Genomic DNA, 20,000 nt, shown 5'->3' on the forward strand with positions numbered 1-20,000 from the left:
GAATACTAATAAACAAATAAATAAATAAATATTATTTATGTATATTAATAAGCAGCTGTATTTTATGCATACACGCTTGTTTGCACACACACATACAAACACACTTCCCAAACAAAATAATTCCCAGGTTATTATGGTACAAACGCTCTGAAGTGGGCATTAACTTTTCTTAGTTAATCATATAATAATTTTCATCTATATAAAGTTGTCTGCTTAAAATTAAACATAACATTATTATTTATATGATTATTATCATTATTATCATATAACTATAATATTCCTTAAACATCAATATTTGTATTTATGAGATATACATTTTTGTAACTTATTAAAAAAAATAAAAAAATCGCCGTCACAGTACCCGTGCGTGTCTTTTACATAATGATACAGTTGCCTCTGACTTTGCTATTTGTTTTGCCTTTAGCACTCGAACAGGAATTACTTTGATGGCAAATGTTTCCCGGTGTACCGGTTTCAAATTACCCCCTCCAAATCTTACCCCCGGTAATTTGAAACCGGATTCAAACTACCGGGGGGTAACTTGATACCGGTTTCAAGCTACCCCCGGGGGTAATTTGAAACCGGTTTTATGCTACCCCCCTGGTTTCAAATTACCCCCCTCGTTTTTGCGCAGGATCTCATCATTTATGAATATTAATAAATTGCTTTTAATCAGGGTCAACACAATCATTAGGTTATATGTATATGCATGTATTGTTTCACCTATTGGTATCGTTTATTAATATCCAGCCTTTATCCGTCTTATGTTTATATCTTAGCTAATAAATGTCGGATATTCCATTATCAGTCATGGGCGCATATTTGACCAAGACAGGAAGACGAGGTGAAATTTGATTTTGACGGTTATTTTTTCCATTATTTGAAATATTTCATAATTATATTGCAAGCAAATATTATATAAGGTATAATCAACATATTGATCATAAGTATATATGTATACATACATATATATATATATATATATATATATATATATATATATATATATATATATATATATATATATATATATATATATATATATATATATACAGTATATATATATATATATATATATATATATATATATATATATATATATATATATATATATACTATGTATATATATATATATATATATATATATATATATATATATATATATATATATATATATATATATATATATATATATATATTTGTATGTATGTTGTAAATACTATATCATTCATGATACTGGAAATAATTGACACTTTTAATAAAGCAAGATTGTAAGCAATTATAACAGTTTTAATAAAACGTGGTACAGTAAATGCTGTTTGCTTCTACTGTACTTACATTGGTTGTTTGTATACGAAAACACCAGGACTACGGTAAAGTCGTTACACTTTATAGCCCTCTATGGATTACATTGAACACAGCTTTTGTTAATCTCACAACTGTTGTTACTGATTTTAGCCTAAGGGCAGGCAGCTGTGTGTTATCATGGGCTAAATCAAATCCTATTTAAACCATCTTCCAGAGTAGTAAGTGATGGATTCGTGTATGGATTTTTTTTTCTCTGTTGTTGATCTCGAAATGGAAAACTATTGAAAAACGGTGTCATAAAATGTTTAAGAATTTTACCTGAAATGTATCATAAAGAAAAAAAAGACCTCGCCACATGGTCACCTGTACATTTCCATGCGGTTTATATAACACTTCTGCCCCTTTGTCATAGCTCCATTCTTTCTTATTACTCATTTCATCAAATGACGAAACCGCAATACCTAGTAATCGAGACTTCATACCATCTTTAATGTCCTCTGGTTTAAAATGAATCGAGCTAACAGTAGCTTACACAACGTTAATTCTGTCTGCACGACGACATGCATGTTGGTAATTTATATTTGAGCTTTTATTTTTTACGTGCATAGCATCCAAATACTACGAAGTTACTATGCATTATCAGTGACAGAATAAATGAATAAACAAAAAGATATATGGACACAAGGAGTTCTATTGTTATATTGCAACTATGGGTATGGTCAAACCATTTTAAGAGCAAACTCGGAGCCCAATAGCAGCATTGCCAGTTATCTTGGGTCATTTTGAAATCACACCTGGCTTAGCCGCTTTAATCTATGGGCGAGCCAAGAATAGGAGAAAAGGGTCAACTAATAAGCCATTCACCCTGATTTGAACGGTCTAAGAATATAATCCTTTAATTTGATACTCTCCCTAAATTGTTTCCTTCGTTCTTTTTGTTTGCAACCACGTGGTGACAAGTTGAAACTCTTAAATATAACAAATAGCAAAATTGTTATAAGTATGCTTAATACCCTTGACCCAATTTGCCTTGCAAATCTGAAACAAAGTCGTTTTTTATAAGTTGGCTGCATCTGCGACACGTTTTATTGTTTGGTCAATTCCAAATTTAACAATTTAATTACCGTTTTCCCATTTTTTTTTCTTAATATTTAATTTAGTAAATACCGGGTCGCTTGGTGGCCCCTGTGACTTTAAAGACTTTAATCGTGGGTCGTTCAGACTTAGAAACCCCCCCCCCCCCAGAGCCCTTCCTTCCCCCCTCCCCCTAAGAGCACTGCCCCCCCCCCCCCTTTCCTTCACACTATCTATTTTCTAGATCAGTATTTCCCAAACTGGGGTATTGAAACTGCCAAGTGTAAGGGTAGGGGTTGGTAATAATTACACTGCCTACCACCAGTAAGAAAAGTTAGGTGCATTTCATCATGTCTGAGAGAGAGAGAGAGAGAGAGAGAGAGAGAGAGAGAGAGAGAGAGAGAGAGAGTTTCCCTTTGAAGATGTCCCCGGGTCAAAGGAAGAAATTAATAAGTCAGATGTCTCTTTTTAAGATTTCGGCTTAATTTAGGAAAGATTTTTTTAAATCTTCAATTTAAATTTGGATTACTTTCTTAATGAATATATTTCTTATTTTTATAACAAAGGTACTTGACATTTGTACTCTTCATTTTGAAAATATGCAGCTTATATATATATATATATATATATATATATATATATATATATATATATATATATATACATATATATATATATATATATATATATATATATACTGTATATATATTCATATATATATACATATTTATTTACATATATATTTATATATATACAAACACACACATATGTATATATGTTTATATATATATATAGTATATATATATATATATATATATATATATATATATATATACATATTTATGTATATACTGTATATATATATATATATATATATATATATATATATATATATATATATATATATATATATGCATATATATATATGTATATATATACATGTGCGTGTATGTATATATATATATATACATATATATATATGTATACATATATAATATATATATATATAATATATATATATATATATATATATATATATATATATATATATATATACATGTGCGTATATATATATATATATATATATATATACAAGCACATGTATATATACATACATATATATATATATATATATATATACTGTTTATATATATACACACACACACACACACACACACACATATATATATATATATATATATATATATATATATATATATATATATATACATATATATATATATATATATATACACACACACACATATATATATATATATATATATATATATATATATATATATATATATATATGTGTGTGTGTGTGTGTGTGTGTGTGTGTATCATTATAGTTCTTGATATTTTTTCTACTTTTATTTGGGGCATATGTAGTATTGTAAGAGACAGACAATTATAATATAGTGGGTTTGAACTAACCCATAAGAAAATATATGAATATAGTAAAATATTATTTTTTTTTATTTTATGAATAAATCGAATTTTTGACAGGATCTATCATCTATAATAAAACCATAATCCAGTCTGAGGAATCAACAGATGTAGTAATAATTACTAAAAAAAATTATCGAAATATATTGATACTTAAAACCTGAATCAAATTCTAATCATTATAAAAAATTAAGAAAAAACAAGAGGAAGAGAAATAAGCTTGAATAGTGTGTCCGAGTGTACCCTCAAGCAAGAGAACTCTACCCTTAGACAGTGAAAGACCATGGTACTGAGGCTATGGCATTACACAAGACTAGAGAACGGGTTTCCTCTGCTGTTATCTCACGTGAAAAACAGAAAATTAAAATGTTACAGTAGTTCTGAAATACTGAATGAACCATTTTATAAGACGAAAGAAAGATTTCAACGAGATATTTGTAAAATAACTTGTACGATTTGATTCTGCTCAACAATTTCCATTTTAAAAATTGTCAAAACTTCAATGCAATTATATCGCGTCGAATTTTAATTTTATTGAACGACACGAGGAAAATGATTGAGGGAGACTCTTCAATGGAGCTTTCAACTAAGATGACAAGAAGAGCTGCCATGGAACTAAGATATACGTCAATATAGATAACAGTGAATTGTAGCCTAGCAAGTGATAAGGATAATAATAATTGGCATTGGATATGTGAGACAAAATGTAACATACGTTTTTGCGGTAAGAAAAAGGGTGGTATTTTGGAATGAATGAGGTTATTCAAGATGTCTCTTTGTGAGGGGAAAATAACAGTGAATAGAAATTGAAAACAGGAAAAACTAGAAAAACACCCAGAGTGCAGACCTCCTCCACGGTAGCTTATTTCTCAAAACCGGCGTGCCTTTCCCAGAATCAATTAATATTTTCCAGCTCTTTACGTAACAATTTAAAATCCGTGCAAGTTACATCACTTTACGATTGAAATTGTGGGCTCATGATTAATGACGGGAATTTGACCTTTTGCTTGACCTTGATCTTGGACTAGAACTTGACCTTCGACCTTGACCTTAAACCGTAACATGTATTAATTGGCATGAATTTTCGTACACTCAAATATGAACCAAGTGTGAAGTCTCTGTGACAACGATGTCCAAACTTATGGCTGATTACGTGAATTGGACATTTTGCTTGACCGTGACCTTGTCCTTTGACCTTGACCTTCCAAAATTTAATCATTTCCAGCTTTTTGCATAACAGGCAATCCCTGCAAGTTTCATTACTCTACAATTAAAATAGTGGTCAGAAACCAGTTCACAAAAAAAAAAAAAAAAAAAAAAAAAACACAAACACTCAAACAGGGGCGAAAATTAACCTCCTAACTTCGTTGTTATTGTTATAGTTATTACTTGCTAAGCTACAACCCTAGTTGGAAAAGCCGAATGCTATAAGTCTGAAGGCTCCAACAGGGAAAATAGCCCAGTGAGGAAAGGAAAGAAGGAAACTACAAGAAAAGTAATTAACAATTAATATAAAATATTTAAAGAACAGTAACAACATTAAAATAAATATTTCCTCTATAAACTTTAAAAACTTTAACAAAACAAGAGGAAGAGAAATTAGATAGAATAGAGTGCCCCAGTGTACCCTCAAGCAAGAGAACTCCAACCAAAGCCAGTGGAAGACGGAGGAAATGACCGATTTTGATACTTTTACAGAAGAATATATTTACTACTGCAAAGCTACAATTGCGAGCATTAGTCGTCTGTAACTTAATCCACAAACAGCTTCGAAACATTTCTTTTAGATATATCGCAATTTATTGTTGTATTTCATAATGGTGTTTAGTTCCTTCATTCATTCATTCATTTCCCTTTCTTCATTCATGCCTTGCAATGCTGCTCTCAGAGTGTCGCTTCTCAATCTTGCATGAATGATGATACATGTTTCCTGCATTGGCATATTCCCAGAGTTGACGTTCCCAGTCGTTCCCAGGTCACTCATAAATCGTGAATCTTTTCGCTTTTGGTTTTAGTTTAAACGATTTCTTTTTATTTGGGGGATAGGGTTTTTTTTAGGATTACCAAGCTTTTCTCTCTCTCTCTCTCTCTCTCTCTCTCTCTCTCTCTCTCTCTCTCTCTCTCTCTCTCTCTCTCTCTCTCTTCCCAGATATATATATATATATATATATATATATATATATATATGCACATATATGTACACACATACACATATATATATATATATATATATATATATATATATATATATATATATATATATATATATGCACATATATGCACATATATGTATATATATGCACATATATGTACATATATATATATATATATATATATATATATATATATATATATATATATATATATATATATATATAATATATATATATATATATATATATATATATATATCTGTGTGTGTACATTTTTATATATACGTAAATATATGTATGTTAAAATATACATATACGTATCTCTCTCTCTCTCTCTCTCTCTCTCTCTCTCTCTCTCTCTCTCTCTCTCTCTCTCTCTCTCTCTCTCTCTATTTCCAGATATATATGTATATATATGCACATATATGTACATATATATATATATATATATATATATATATATATATATATATATATATATATATATATATATATATATATATATATATATATATATAGACATGTGTGTGTATAATCTAAATTCATTATAAGGCTAGGCATTATTCGTGAGACATACTGCAAGGGACATATGTACGACTTCAAATCGTTGAACACAATGAAAAAATCAAAAGGAAAAAAAAAAAAAGAAAAACGACAACAGATAAAATAATATGTTTACAAACTTTACTAGATGTATCATCATAAAAATATTTATTTTTTGTCGGGAGAGCAACGGATTATATGATTTAAATATTATAGATAAAAATCTAAATTATTGTCTTTTCTGAAAATTGGGAATATGATTGAACATTCGTTAAAGGATTTTTTTTTGTTATATATGGTCTTTTTAGTTTATAAAGGAAATATTAATTTCAAAGTTGTTACTGTTCTTAAAATATTTTATTTTTTCTTATTTCCTTTCCTCACTTGGCTATTTTCTCTGTTGGAGCCTTTGGGCTTACAGCATCTTCCATTCTCTAACTAGGGTTGTAGCTTAGCTTGTAATAATAATAATAATAATAATAATAATAATAATAATAATAATAATAATAATAATAATAATAATATCGTTATTGGTGTTGTTGTTTTGCCGAGTCTTTGATTTCACCACTGTCGAATTGGAGTCTCGCTAAAGTTAAAACCAAGTCAATCCTTTTCTTTTACTTGAATAATTTTAGCATCAGAAGGATTTCAAATAGATATATTAAAGTTCTTACAATATTTATAAAGTCATATTACAGTAACACTTCTTGATAGACAAAAATAGTTTGAGAAGAAAGAAAATAATAGATTTAGAAAAGAATGAAAAAATGCGAACCAGGAGATCGGGAATAGTTTGCAAGCCCTTCGAATTCAAAATTAAAATTGAAAATAGTCCCTTTGAGAAATGCTGAGACCGCTCAAACTCAGTTCTCTCTTAGAAAAAAATTAAAAGCGATGAGTTAAAGACCATATTTCTTTTTATTCAGAGAATTTGCTTGTTTGTCGAGTTAGTTTTACTGTTTAGACGAAAGTGAGTTACTTTTAAGCCAGTAAGTTCAGGGTTTAAACTTGAGCATGTGGCCATAACCTTAGATGTTGCTGCTTTTTACCTTAGATTACCTTAAGACTTTTCAAATTCCTTTAAATTTGAAGCTATTAAAACGGAAATTACCTTACAAATACCATTACCTTAAAGATTACCTTGAAATCATGCAAATTACCCCAGACTATGGTAATTACTTTAAAAGTTTAAGTTGGATGGTCTTTAATTATCGGAGTAAAGTGGACCGTCTCATATAAACAGAAGAAGGTTGATAGGCTTTCATAATAAAACTAGAAAAGCACTCTGGGAGTGCAGACCTCCGCCATGGCAGCTTATTTCTCGAAACCAGCTTGCCTTTCCCAGAATCAATTTAGACCGTAGACTTATCTGAAGTCTGTGTGACAACCATGTGCTAACTTAGGGTTAAGGTGAGGGTTAATTAGTTTGACCTTTTGCTCGACCTTGATCTTGACCTTGACCTTTGACCATGGACTTTAAAAATGTAATCACTTCCACGTCAAAAAATAACAATTAATACCTGAAAGTTTTACTACTCTATTAGAAAAACTGTGGCTAAGAAGTTGCTCACAAACAAACAAACAGCCAAACAAACAAACAGGGGAGAAAGCATAACCTCCTACCAACTTCGTTGGCAGAGGTAATGTTGGAAATTTTAATTTAGTAATGATAGATGGATTTCAAAAAAGTCGAGATCGAGAATCGTGATGAACTTGATGGCTATAGAAAATATTTGATATAATCTAAAGCATATAATTATAGTCAATTTTTTTTTGTGAGGCAGATTTGCACTGACTCTCAGCAGTGCCCTTTTAGCTTGGAAAACTTTTCTTGATCGCTGATTGGTTGGACAAGATAATTCTGACCAATCAGTGTTCAGGAAACATTTCTGAGCTAAAAGGGCACCGCTGCGAGTCGGTGCAAATGCGCCTCATTAAAAGAAATTAACTATAGGTATGAATGCATGAATATGTCAAACCATGCATCTTGATATACAGGTCACTGTCTTTCGCTGATCCTCATTTTTTCTTATGGAATCTAGGTAGAACAAATACGAAAACAATTATTAGTTTTAGGCTTGATGTTTTATGAATTTCTAGTTTTGATACATGAACTTCGAAATCATGTTCAGAAGCATCAGCTTAAAAGGAATCAAATCATACTTAAACCTGAAAAAGGAAATATGAAAGGTTTAAAGGCCTGTAATGAATAGCTGAGACAAGGAACACTGACAATGCCCTTGCTAGCAGGACAATGCACTAGAAACTAACCATATATAACCTTATCTACACACAATCTAGAACAAGGAAGGGCCAGACAATGGCTGCTGATGACTCAGCAAGTAGACCCATGGGCTCACCCAAACACGCCCTCCTTAGCTCACAAGGATGGTGAGGTTGCAGACACCAATAGAAAAATTTCGAGCTTGAGCCGGAATCGAACCCCAGAGTACTCAAATTACAAAACATAAAAAAGTAACACTGACCTTATTTGACAAAACTTTCCGTTTCATAACTTTTGATCTCAGGCTAAAATTAAACAAGCTCTATCGGTTTGATATTTCAGATAACTTTCCAGCATTGATAAGCATACTGTCGCCGTCTTATACGCGATAACATTCGTTTAATGGCACTAACCAGTTACTTGGGGTACCCTCTTACTTAGCGAAATATCTTAATTACAGATTAGTATCATGTCATTATCTGAAAGTCCTACTTAATTACACCAAAACTAAGTGGATGGCACCCTTACTTACACCTTGCTTATCGACCTCCGTATTTCTTACAGATTGCTCATTCGTTCATTCATCTGATGGATAAATATTCATTTCATCATACCTCTATTTGTTCATTGTGTTTTAGCTTTATACTAGTGTACTTGACCCGTCAAAAATGACGGCTAAATATTTAGATAGATATGCACACACACAGACTCATCTCTCTCCCTTTCCTAACTACAATACTGCAGTTTTGGCAATTTGTTGGAGATTGTGGTTTCTCAGTGTACCGCTCGAGGTACCCCCTCTCACTAGGGTATGACTACTCCCTCTCCCCTACCCGAGGGAAGAAGAGAGCCGGAGTAGTTAAATGTCTGACAATAACGCAACGTGACCGGAAAGATATATATATATATATATATATATATATATATATATATATATATATATATATATATATATATATATATATATATATACTGTATATATATATATATATATATATATATATATATATATATACTATACATGTACATATATATAGTATATATATATACATATATATATATATGTATATATATATATATATATATATATATATATATATATACTATATATGTACATATATATATATATATATATATATATATATATATATATATATATATATATATATATATATATATATATATATATATATATATGTATATGTACATATATATATGTACATATATATATATATATATATATATATATATATACATATATATATCATATATATATGTACATATACAGTATATATATATATATATATATATATATATATATATATATATATATATATATATATATATACTGTATATATATATATATATATATATATATATATATATATACAGTATATATATATATATATATATATATATGTATATATATATACTGTATATGTACATATATATATATATATATATATATATATATATATATATATATATATATATATATATATATGTGTGTGTGTGTGTGTGTGTGTGTGTGTGTGTAGCCAGACGCTTGCTCTTTACTATCTAGGGGAGATTGTCTCTTTTCCTAATAAATGTTAGTCTGACATTTTGGAAGATTCAATCCTTCCCCCAATACGTTTATATTATTATTTAATAAAAATCCATTCATATCATAATACCAAAATCATTGAAACTCTCAAACTGTAGAAATGATTAGCTTTTTATTGAAGGTGTATTCTGACAGAAACGTTTCAAAAACTGCTGGATTGAATGGAAAACTAGTGATGTGTGTATGGGGAGACGAAAATAACAAATTAAAGGCTTTAACATCAGAGAAATCAACGGGCTATAGTTGTAAAATTTGGAAATTTATATAAATCAGGAAAAATTATAAGAGAGAGAATTCTTAAGTTTTATGGTCGAAGGAAACATTCACTGGACCATACATGAGTATTGTTCATCTCTACATATGTTTATTTATCAAGGATTCCAATGGTCCATTTGTTACTATTCTTGAAATATATAATTTTTATCTTGCTTCCTTTCCTCATTGGACTATTTTCCCTATTGGAGCCCCTGGGCTTATAGCATCCTGCTTTTCCAACTAGGGCTGTAGCTTAGCAAGTAATAATAATAATAATAATAATAATAATAATAATAATAATAATAATAATAATATCAAAAGAATATTTCTCATGTTCAAACTTTAGGCAATAAGGTGACTAGTTGCATATCCAATTTAGTAGTATCTTGACCTTAGTATTTTTTCCCACCTACTTTATAACATAACTCATCCATAAAACATAAACTTACCGGTAATATATTTGCCGTAAGTATACTTACAACGATGAAAGGTTATCGATTACCTATATACTAGATTCTAGAAGCTCTTACTTCATCGTATTAGAATAATCATGAGATGCGAGGCGAGGGGGCGTAAGTCACATCAAATGAAGCAGGGGATTCTCACATCTCTCTGGCTATGGAATAAAGGCCATATTTCTTTGGTACCGCAAACACCTTTTTTGCCAAAGATTTACGTCATCTTGATGGTATTCGTGTCCTACATCTCAGCTGTTATCATTTTGTAACTTTGTTTATTATAGCATAAATAATTTCTTATCTAAAAACAATCAGTAAGAAGATATATAGTGACATGGAATTAACATCTTTTCTAATAACAGAATTATCTCACGTAATTATTGCGTAGGTATGTGCTATCTCACTGGCCATTTCTGAAGGGGATTTTAGAAATAATAATAGAAACATTCTATTGTGTTATACATGTAACATTGTTATTCTTATCATAATTTGATAGTTCATTTGGTAAGCGGAGCTTCTAAAGCAAATGATCCATTCATCAAGTTCGAGAATCTGGTTGTAGGCGAATATAATTGTGATAATGAAGTGTTACTACAAGAAAAAAAAAGTTCTAATTTAAAGGTACCTAATGAATGGCAGAGGCAATGGACAGTGATAATGCCTTAGAGACTGACTATATACACTTATGATCAGTGCCCAAGCCCGCTCTCCAACCAAGCTAGGATCAGGGAGGGCTAAGCAATGGCTGCTGAGGACTCAGCAGGTAGACCTAAAGGCCCCCTAAACCCCCTATCCTTAGCTCACTAAGATAGTGAGGTTGGAGACACTACAAGAAACTATCGAGCTTGAGCGGGACTCGAACCGTAGTCCAGCGATAGCCAGGCAGAGACGTTTCCAATAAGCCAGCACAAACTGCTAAATAGGTAGTCGGTGGAATCTTCCCAGGTGATATCCAAAACACGTGTAATATACATATTGAGAGAGAGAGAGAGAGAGAGAGAGAGAGAGAGAGAGAGAGAGAGAGAGAGAGAGAGAGAGAGATAATAGAAAAATAAATTATCAATATCTCGTATAGAACTGTATATGGGGAGAATATTATTGAGATTGCATTGTTCAGAATATAGAATATCTATAAATAAGTAGAAGATTTTCTTTGTTTTTTAACTAACTACTATACAGTAGATATATGCAATTGCAGAAAAAAATCAGTACACGCATATATACAAACACACACACACACACACACACATATATATATATATATATATATATATATATATATATATATATATATATATATATATATATATATATATATATATATATATATATATAAATGGAAGGGTATGTGAGAGAAGGAAGTTGAGAGTTAATATGGGTAAGAGTAACAATATGAGATGTACGAGAAGGGAAGGTGGTGCGAGGTTGTATGTCATGTTGAATGGAGAGATACTTGAGGAGGTGGATCAGTTTAAGTACTTGGGGTCTGTTGTTGCAGCAAATGGTGGAGTGGAAGCAGATGTACGTCAGAGAGTGAATGAAGGATGCAAAGTGTTGGGGGCAGTAAAGGGAGTGGTAAAGATTAGAGGGTTAGGCATGAATGTAAAGAGAGTTCTGTATGAGAAAGTGATTGTACCAACTGTGATGTATGGATCGGAGTTGTGGGGAATGAAAGTGACGGAGAGACAGAAATTGAATGTGTTTGAGATGAAGTGTCTGAGGAGTATGGCTGGTGTATCTCGAGTAGATAGGGTTAAGAACTAAGTAGTGAGGGTGAGTTCGGGTGTAAGAAATGAGTTAGCAGCTAGAGGGGATATGAATGTGTTGAGGTGGTTTGGCCATGTTGAGAGAATGGAAAATGGCTGTCTGCTATAGAAGGTGATGAATACAAGAGGTGATGGGAGAAGAACAAGAGGAAGGCCAAGGTTTGGGTGGATGGATGGAGTGAAGAAAGCTCTAGGTGATGGGAGGATAGATGTGAGAGAGGCAAGAGAGAGTGCTAGAAGTAAGAATGAATGGTGAGCGTTTTTGTCAAAGTTCTGGTAGGCCCTGCTGCTTCCTCCGGTAGCTTTGAATGACCACAGAGGTAGCAGCAGTAGGGGATTCAGCGTTATGAAGCTTCATCTGTGATGGATAACGGGGAAGGGTGGGCTGTGGTTAAAGGCAGCTCTAAAATCAAGGCTAATTATACGAATTTCCTGACCACAATCAAGTGATTTCTGTACAGCACACACACACACACACACACACACACACATATATATATATATATATATATATATATATATATATATATATATATATATATATATATGTATATATATATATATATATATATATATATATATATATATATATATATATATATATATATACTACAGGAAAAGATGGGCAGAATCCTACTGGACTACTCTAGGTTCCAGCACCTAATGAAGAACTCGGCTAAAGAACTCAAGATGTCCGAGCTAGTAACCAGGGCTAACAATCATCAGGAAACCTTCAAATTTCCTAAAACAGTAGGTGACTAAGGACCAGGGTACTGCTATGTTATTGGGAAAGCTCCTATCATCTTTCAAATCAATTCACCCAAAACCAAGATGGCAATCTTAAATGAGATCATTACGTACCAAGAAAATACTAATTGAAATCAGAAGTGGAGTTCATTAACTTATTACAAGATAAAGTACCCGAAGAAAACATTGCCTTTCTCGATGTGGAGAGTCTTTTGATAAATGTACCCGTCAAAGAAACAGTAAACATAATGTTAAATCAAGTATACAAATCTGATACGGAACCCTTACCTACATCTAAGGATATCCTTAGAGACATGTTGAAGTTCAGTACTAAGGAAGCCTAGTTCCTCTCTCAAATTGGACAACATTTAAACAAACAGGTCGTGTAGCTATGAAATTTATTCTTGGGATATGTACAGTATATGGCAGACATGGCAGAAAATACCTTCAGAGAACGCAAAGACGTACACACCAAACTAAACTGAATTCGATAACTGCAAACCAATAAAAGATATCCAGACACCACAATAAAAGAGGCTACTAAAAAGAAAATATACGAACCTTGGTCCACAACGACAGAAGCTGGAGAAAAGAACCAAAACATCTACCACCACCTAAACTTGGGATCAACTTTTCAAAGACGAAAGCCACACATTGAGAGGAGTCATCAATCGAGGTGTTACCCAGAAAGCCTCTAACCACGATTCACTGTAATTTCATCGCAGTAATTTTATGTGGCAATTTCATCGCATTGTAATTGCTGACAATGTGATATATTAACTTGCGATGAAATTTCCCCAATGAAATTACTGCGATGAAATTACCGGATACCAGGAGAGAGATATATGAATTATACATAGTACATCACACGGTAAGTTAACAACTCTTTGGTAATTATAAATTTACGACGCAGGGTGTAAAGATGGCGAGATTAGAATAGATAAGTAGATAGAACTCATGTAACCACAGGCTCTTTGTAAACTTTAATAGAGATGAACGTTTTCACTATATTTCTCCATATGATAATATCAATAATGGGGAAAATAACCTGTCCATAATGAATAGTGTCAATTCCTGCTATGCATTTGAGTAAGACTGTTATTGCATTTTGAGTGGGGATAGGGGTACCTTAACGCGGTGAAAGAGTTTGTGTATCACCATGATCAGCAAAGCTGTACTAGTCAGGGCCATCCATACTAGGTTGGCTTGCTGTGAGCGATCATACGAAAATCTCCCACCATCACCAATCCTCACTGGCCAACGTGTTTATGAAAACTGGCCAACCCCAGACGTGAACTGACATGTCTGGGGACTTTGTCCTGCTGTGGACTAGAAACGGAAGAATCTGTTTTTGTTGTTATTGTTACTAAAAACGGAAGAATCTGTTTTTGTTGTTATTGTTACTAAAAACGGAAGAATCTGTTTTTGTTGTTATTGTTACTGCATAAGTCCTTTTATAGTTTATAAATAAAATATCCGTTTTAATGTTGTTAATGTTTATAATGTTTTATTTTAATTTTCATTACTTTTATATCGTTTATTTATTTCCTTATTTCCTTTCCTCACTGGGCTATTTTTCCCTTTTGGAGCCCTTTGACTTCTAGCATCTTACATTTCCAACTAGGGTTGTAGCTCAGCTAGTAATAATAATGATAATAATAATAATAATAAAAATAATAATTCAAGATCAATCAGTCATCCCTGAATTTCCATAACTTGTTCATAATTAGATAATAGACCTTCAGCATATAAACTATGAATAAACAAACTAGTTCACTGTTGAATAATAGTCCTTCAGCATATAAAATCTGATTGTAAGTAAACTAGCTCAGTGTACTGAGATTATTAAATGAGAACATGTACACTATTTTTCCACAGGTCTGTTGAGCTATGCTGTGTTACTTAGTATGCCTCGGTTTGGTGGCCTGGTTCCTCGTGTGGTCATTCCGGATTCCACCTCCTCTAATGGGAGTATACAGCAGACCGTCCAAGTGGTACTGGGTGAAATTCATTGCCTTCTATCTTCTTGTCAAGCTGCGGAGATGGGTTGAGTATATGGTTACCTACGGTATATTAATGAAATAACTAATATCTATAGATTAATGTCTGCCTTATATATAAAGAATGATTTTATTTTACTTTCATTTAAATTTTCATGTAGACTAACTCTGAGCACCGATCCTACCAAAGATAAAACAAAAACAATATAGAAACAACAATTAATTCATCCACCCATCATGAACCTTTCATGTTTTAACAAAAACATAAACAAGTGCGTATCAACAGAGCATGTTCTTGTGTATGAAAATTAGCAGAATATCAATGAGATTTTTCCCTATTTGTAAAAGTAAGAAAGAGGCATTAGCTTTTCCCGACGTAAAATTGCAGAACGTTAGTTGTATCCCGTTTACCAACTTTTAGCGAGGCAGCCGAGGTGAGGAGGCGGACAAGGAGACTCCAGGTTATGGCATCAAATCCAAAGCTTCAGAAAAAGATATGGAATGCGTCCAACCTCTTTCCACACATCCAAAGGTAAAGATATTTAGTTTAAGTCAACTGTAAAGATTAAATTCTAGCCTGGAGAGAATTTCGCTATCTTATCGCCAATTGTTTTAACATAATGAGCAAAATCAATCATCAAAATTTAAATCCTATTTTGGATCGAGTTGTTATAAACCTCTGTTTGTTTACTGGGAAACCAATAGAATTAGATTTCTTAAATTACAGATAATTTATTTAAATACCTATTAATTGTGCCCTCTATATCTTTCCAATCTGTCACATTAAGTAGGATCCTCATTTGTATTATAAGAAAAGAAAAATCAATAATCCTAGAACTTCTCCAGCCCCCTTCGTTTTCACTGAAGGGAGGGTTGAGTCAACAACCCTCTTTAGACTTAGGTACCGATGACAATCAAACTTTTAAATTAAATATTTGCTTCTCAATTTTAGATTTTTGGAAACGAAGTCCTTGGAAAAACTCTTACCCTTAGATATTACACAAAACCTTCATACAACATAATCAACTAAAAAAGATTATCATTTTTTTATGCTAGGTCTAATTTTCTAAAGGACTAAAAAGAAAATATCATATAGATAGCCTTTCCTTATTTTGGCTCTCTAAGAACTTTCAATTGCATTTCAAAATTTATAAAGTTCCATCCCTAATGTTGAGAAGTTAGGGATATAATAGCGCAGAAAGAAAAATAACACATATACTCAATGCAGCAAGAAATGGATGATTGGGGTGGGCACCTGGTTTGAAACGGATTCCCCCATTGTTTCCACATCTCCACAGATCACCAGCTAGCCTTCTTTCTCCGATCCTGCTCTACCTCCTTACCTTCTGTCTCCATCTTTATTTCGCTCCCTCTTTTTCTATACAAATTGTTATATTCCCAAAATTGTATCCAAAATTATTTTTACTTTTGTTCCACCCCACCATTGAGTAAAATTTAGGGAGTACTTTCTATATAAAGGTGTCTAAAATCCTAGACGTGGCACATTAATAAGGACCCTCCCATGCTCATATGCCAAATGCTGCCGTTACAAACTGTATGTTAAAGCACACTCTCGTGATGGACTACCACCTTACTTCAAGCTCGTCATATGGCCACCTTCAGAATTTAGTGAAGGCAGTTTCTACAATAAGAACAGAAACTTCTTGGAAAAAAAAAAAAAGAAAAAAATAATAATTTTGGAAATTCATCAATCTATAAAGAAACAGAGAGAGAGAGAGAGAGAGAGAGAGAGAGAGAGAGAGAGAGAGATTAAGGCGGGAGGGGTTGGAGAGCAGGCTGGTGATCTGTGGAGACGTGGCAACAGTGGGGAATCCATTTAAAACCAGGTGTACTTCCTTATCATCCATTTTTTGCTGTGTTGGAGTATGATAAAATAAACATTTGATGAGAAAGTGTAATCTATCAATTGGGCTGAGTTTAAATGATTTTTCAGAATGATGATTTCAAGGTCCTGGTCCACATAATGTAAAACACAAAACATTTTATATATTTGTAATAACATTTGTATTTATATTCTTTCATTTCATAGCTACATACTATCCCTCTTTCTTCCACATACCAATCCACTTTAGACAGAATTACTACATGCAAACACTACGCTGGTGTAGATACATTTGTGAAGTTCAATACTACAACAACCATATGATGTAACGGTTAGGACTTTTTCTTGTGAAAACTCTATATGGGCAAGTGCTGGAAATTTCGATGTAACAGAAGTTCCAATTCTGAGAAGGAATTATAATACATAGCAGTCAATTTTGTTATATAATTGCAACTAATTTCCTTTATATTTGAGTATGCAATTATCAGCCATCAAACACTTTCTCTTTTTATTTACAAATTATTGTATTTGTCAACTAATCCTGCCTGATATTTCAATAAGATTAGCTCATTCACGAGCTAGTATGCACTTCCACTTGTGTCTTTCGCACCATCAGAAATTATACAACAGATTTTTCTAACAACCACTAACATTATAGGAACACTTTGAATGGCCTCTGACTGAAAATAACTCGAACGTTAAAATAGATCTGTCATATATAAACTATGAAAAGTGTCAATCTGATCAATATAAAGAAACATTTGGAGGAAATTTTAACTTCTGATGTTCCACCAATTCAGGAAGATCATTCAACAATATGCCCACATCTGGAATAAAACTTCTAGAATACTGTAGTTTTGAGCCTTGTGATGGAGAAAGCAAGACTTTTAGAATTAACTGCATACTCAGTACTGTGTACAGGATAGTCAGAATCATGAAAAATCTTATGTAATATGCACAAAGAACGAACTGAACGACAGTGCCAGCGATTAATATCCTGATCAAGAATAATAAATTCAAAATACCGTAAGTTTTTGTACAACAAATTAAGATGAGAGTTAGCAACTGGAAACCAGTCAGGAGAACAATACTCAATACATGGTAGAATTAAGGAATTAAAATTTTTCCTTTGGAAGATTGATAACCAAATTTCTTAAAGACTTTTTCAATATGTATAGTTTTTGTGCAATTGCATAAGAAATAGACGAAATGAATTTCTCGAAAGTAAATTTTCAATCAAGAATCCCACCTAAAATTTTAATTGAGTTGTATATAATTACAGAGAAATTTTCCTGGCAAAGATCTGGATATTCAAAAGCCACTATCTTCGAGCTACTTACAGTCTTACTTTGATTACTGTTAGGGTTCATCTTCATGCACCAAAGTTTGGACTATGCACTAATTTTAGATACATATCTATTAAGGTATTCAGCAACTATAGTTATACATGCAAGAGATGAAATTGATACAAAAAGAGTCGCCTCATCTGCATGTAAAGGAACTTGTTTCCTAGGGTAAACCACATATCATATATACATAGTATGAAAAGTAATGGACTGAGAACACTACCCTGCGGAACACCATCTATTACATTTCTAAAGTCACTACGGTGCCCATCAGCAAGTACTCTTTACAATCTATTCCTTTAAATTTCAATCATGATGCTAAGAAAAGATCCACCTACTCCCATCTGCCCAAGTGTTAACTATATTTGTATGGATACTTCAACACATTCCACCCATTTTAATTACTAGAAACACTTTACCCAAGATATTTTTTCTCTAGGCCATCGATGCAGTTTACTTTAATGCTGCTAACGCTAATGGTCTTTACCTTGTTGCTGCAACAGCGAGACGCCCTCACGGAGTGGTCAATGGAGTACTGTACATTCGGGTAAATACCATTCACTAGTTTCAATTATAATTTCAGAGTCCTAAAAAATCTTTATTTGTAAGTCATTACCTTATCTGCATGAATTTCTAAATATTTGGTCATATGGCTCGTCCAATGTCCTTTCTTTTAAATGTCATTCAGACCTATTTGTGTCAATTAAATGGCTTCACTTACGCTACAAACATGTAACTAGAATAAATTAATCTAACCATTGACAAAGTAGAATAAACTCTCAAACTGAAAGTTTCAGGTGTTCTTTGTGTGGCTGGTAAATCTTAGATACCAAGAACCTCATTCCTGTAGGTAGAGGTCTGCTGTAAATCACTATCATTCTGTTCTTTCATACGTAGCTTCGAATTCTTGACATTAATGTAAATCTATTTTCAAACCATTTGTATTAGATACATTGCTTTAAGACTCATGGACACTTTTAGCCTAAATAAACTACTTGGGTTTAGGGTAATCACTGCGAGAGCTGTCAAAGTTTAAATTCACCGGGAGTCTTTTATCAAGTTTTTATGAAAAGTATCAATTCATGAACAACACTGTATTTATTGAGAGGCAAAGAATTATCATTTGCCTTTTTACTCTTTTAAAGGCTTAGCTATCATATGGATATGGATTTTAATCAAGACTTTACTCGTGGTTAGATTGAATAATCATTTATTTAATGTTTAGGCT

The 20,000-nt window shown here is 32.1% G+C and overlaps 2 protein-coding genes across 6 annotated transcripts in view; one reads left to right on the forward strand and one right to left on the reverse strand.

Moving 5' to 3' along the window:
• The window catches only part of LOC137648773 (uncharacterized), a 105,446-nt gene that overhangs the window by 78,220 nt on the left and 7,226 nt on the right, over nt 1-20,000 (reverse strand). The window lies entirely within an intron of this gene.
• Nucleotides 1-20,000, forward strand: part of LOC137648761 (uncharacterized) — a 105,439-nt gene that overhangs the window by 68,739 nt on the left and 16,700 nt on the right. For 3 of the 4 annotated variants that reach the window (XM_068381889.1, XM_068381880.1, XM_068381869.1), the window contains exons 2-4: nt 15,462-15,629; nt 16,005-16,115; nt 19,212-19,319. In XM_068381889.1, coding sequence (XP_068237990.1) covers nt 15,474-15,629; nt 16,005-16,115; nt 19,212-19,319 — 375 coding nt within the window. In that variant the 5' untranslated portion in view covers nt 15,462-15,473. Of the gene's footprint in view, nt 1-15,461; nt 15,630-15,971; nt 16,116-19,211; nt 19,320-20,000 lie in introns of those variants that run through there. The other variant, XM_068381900.1, reaches the window with a different exon arrangement.

Source organism: Palaemon carinicauda, chromosome 1 (genome assembly GCF_036898095.1).
Source record: "Palaemon carinicauda isolate YSFRI2023 chromosome 1, ASM3689809v2, whole genome shotgun sequence".
Lineage (NCBI taxonomy): Eukaryota > Metazoa > Arthropoda > Malacostraca > Decapoda > Palaemonidae > Palaemon > Palaemon carinicauda.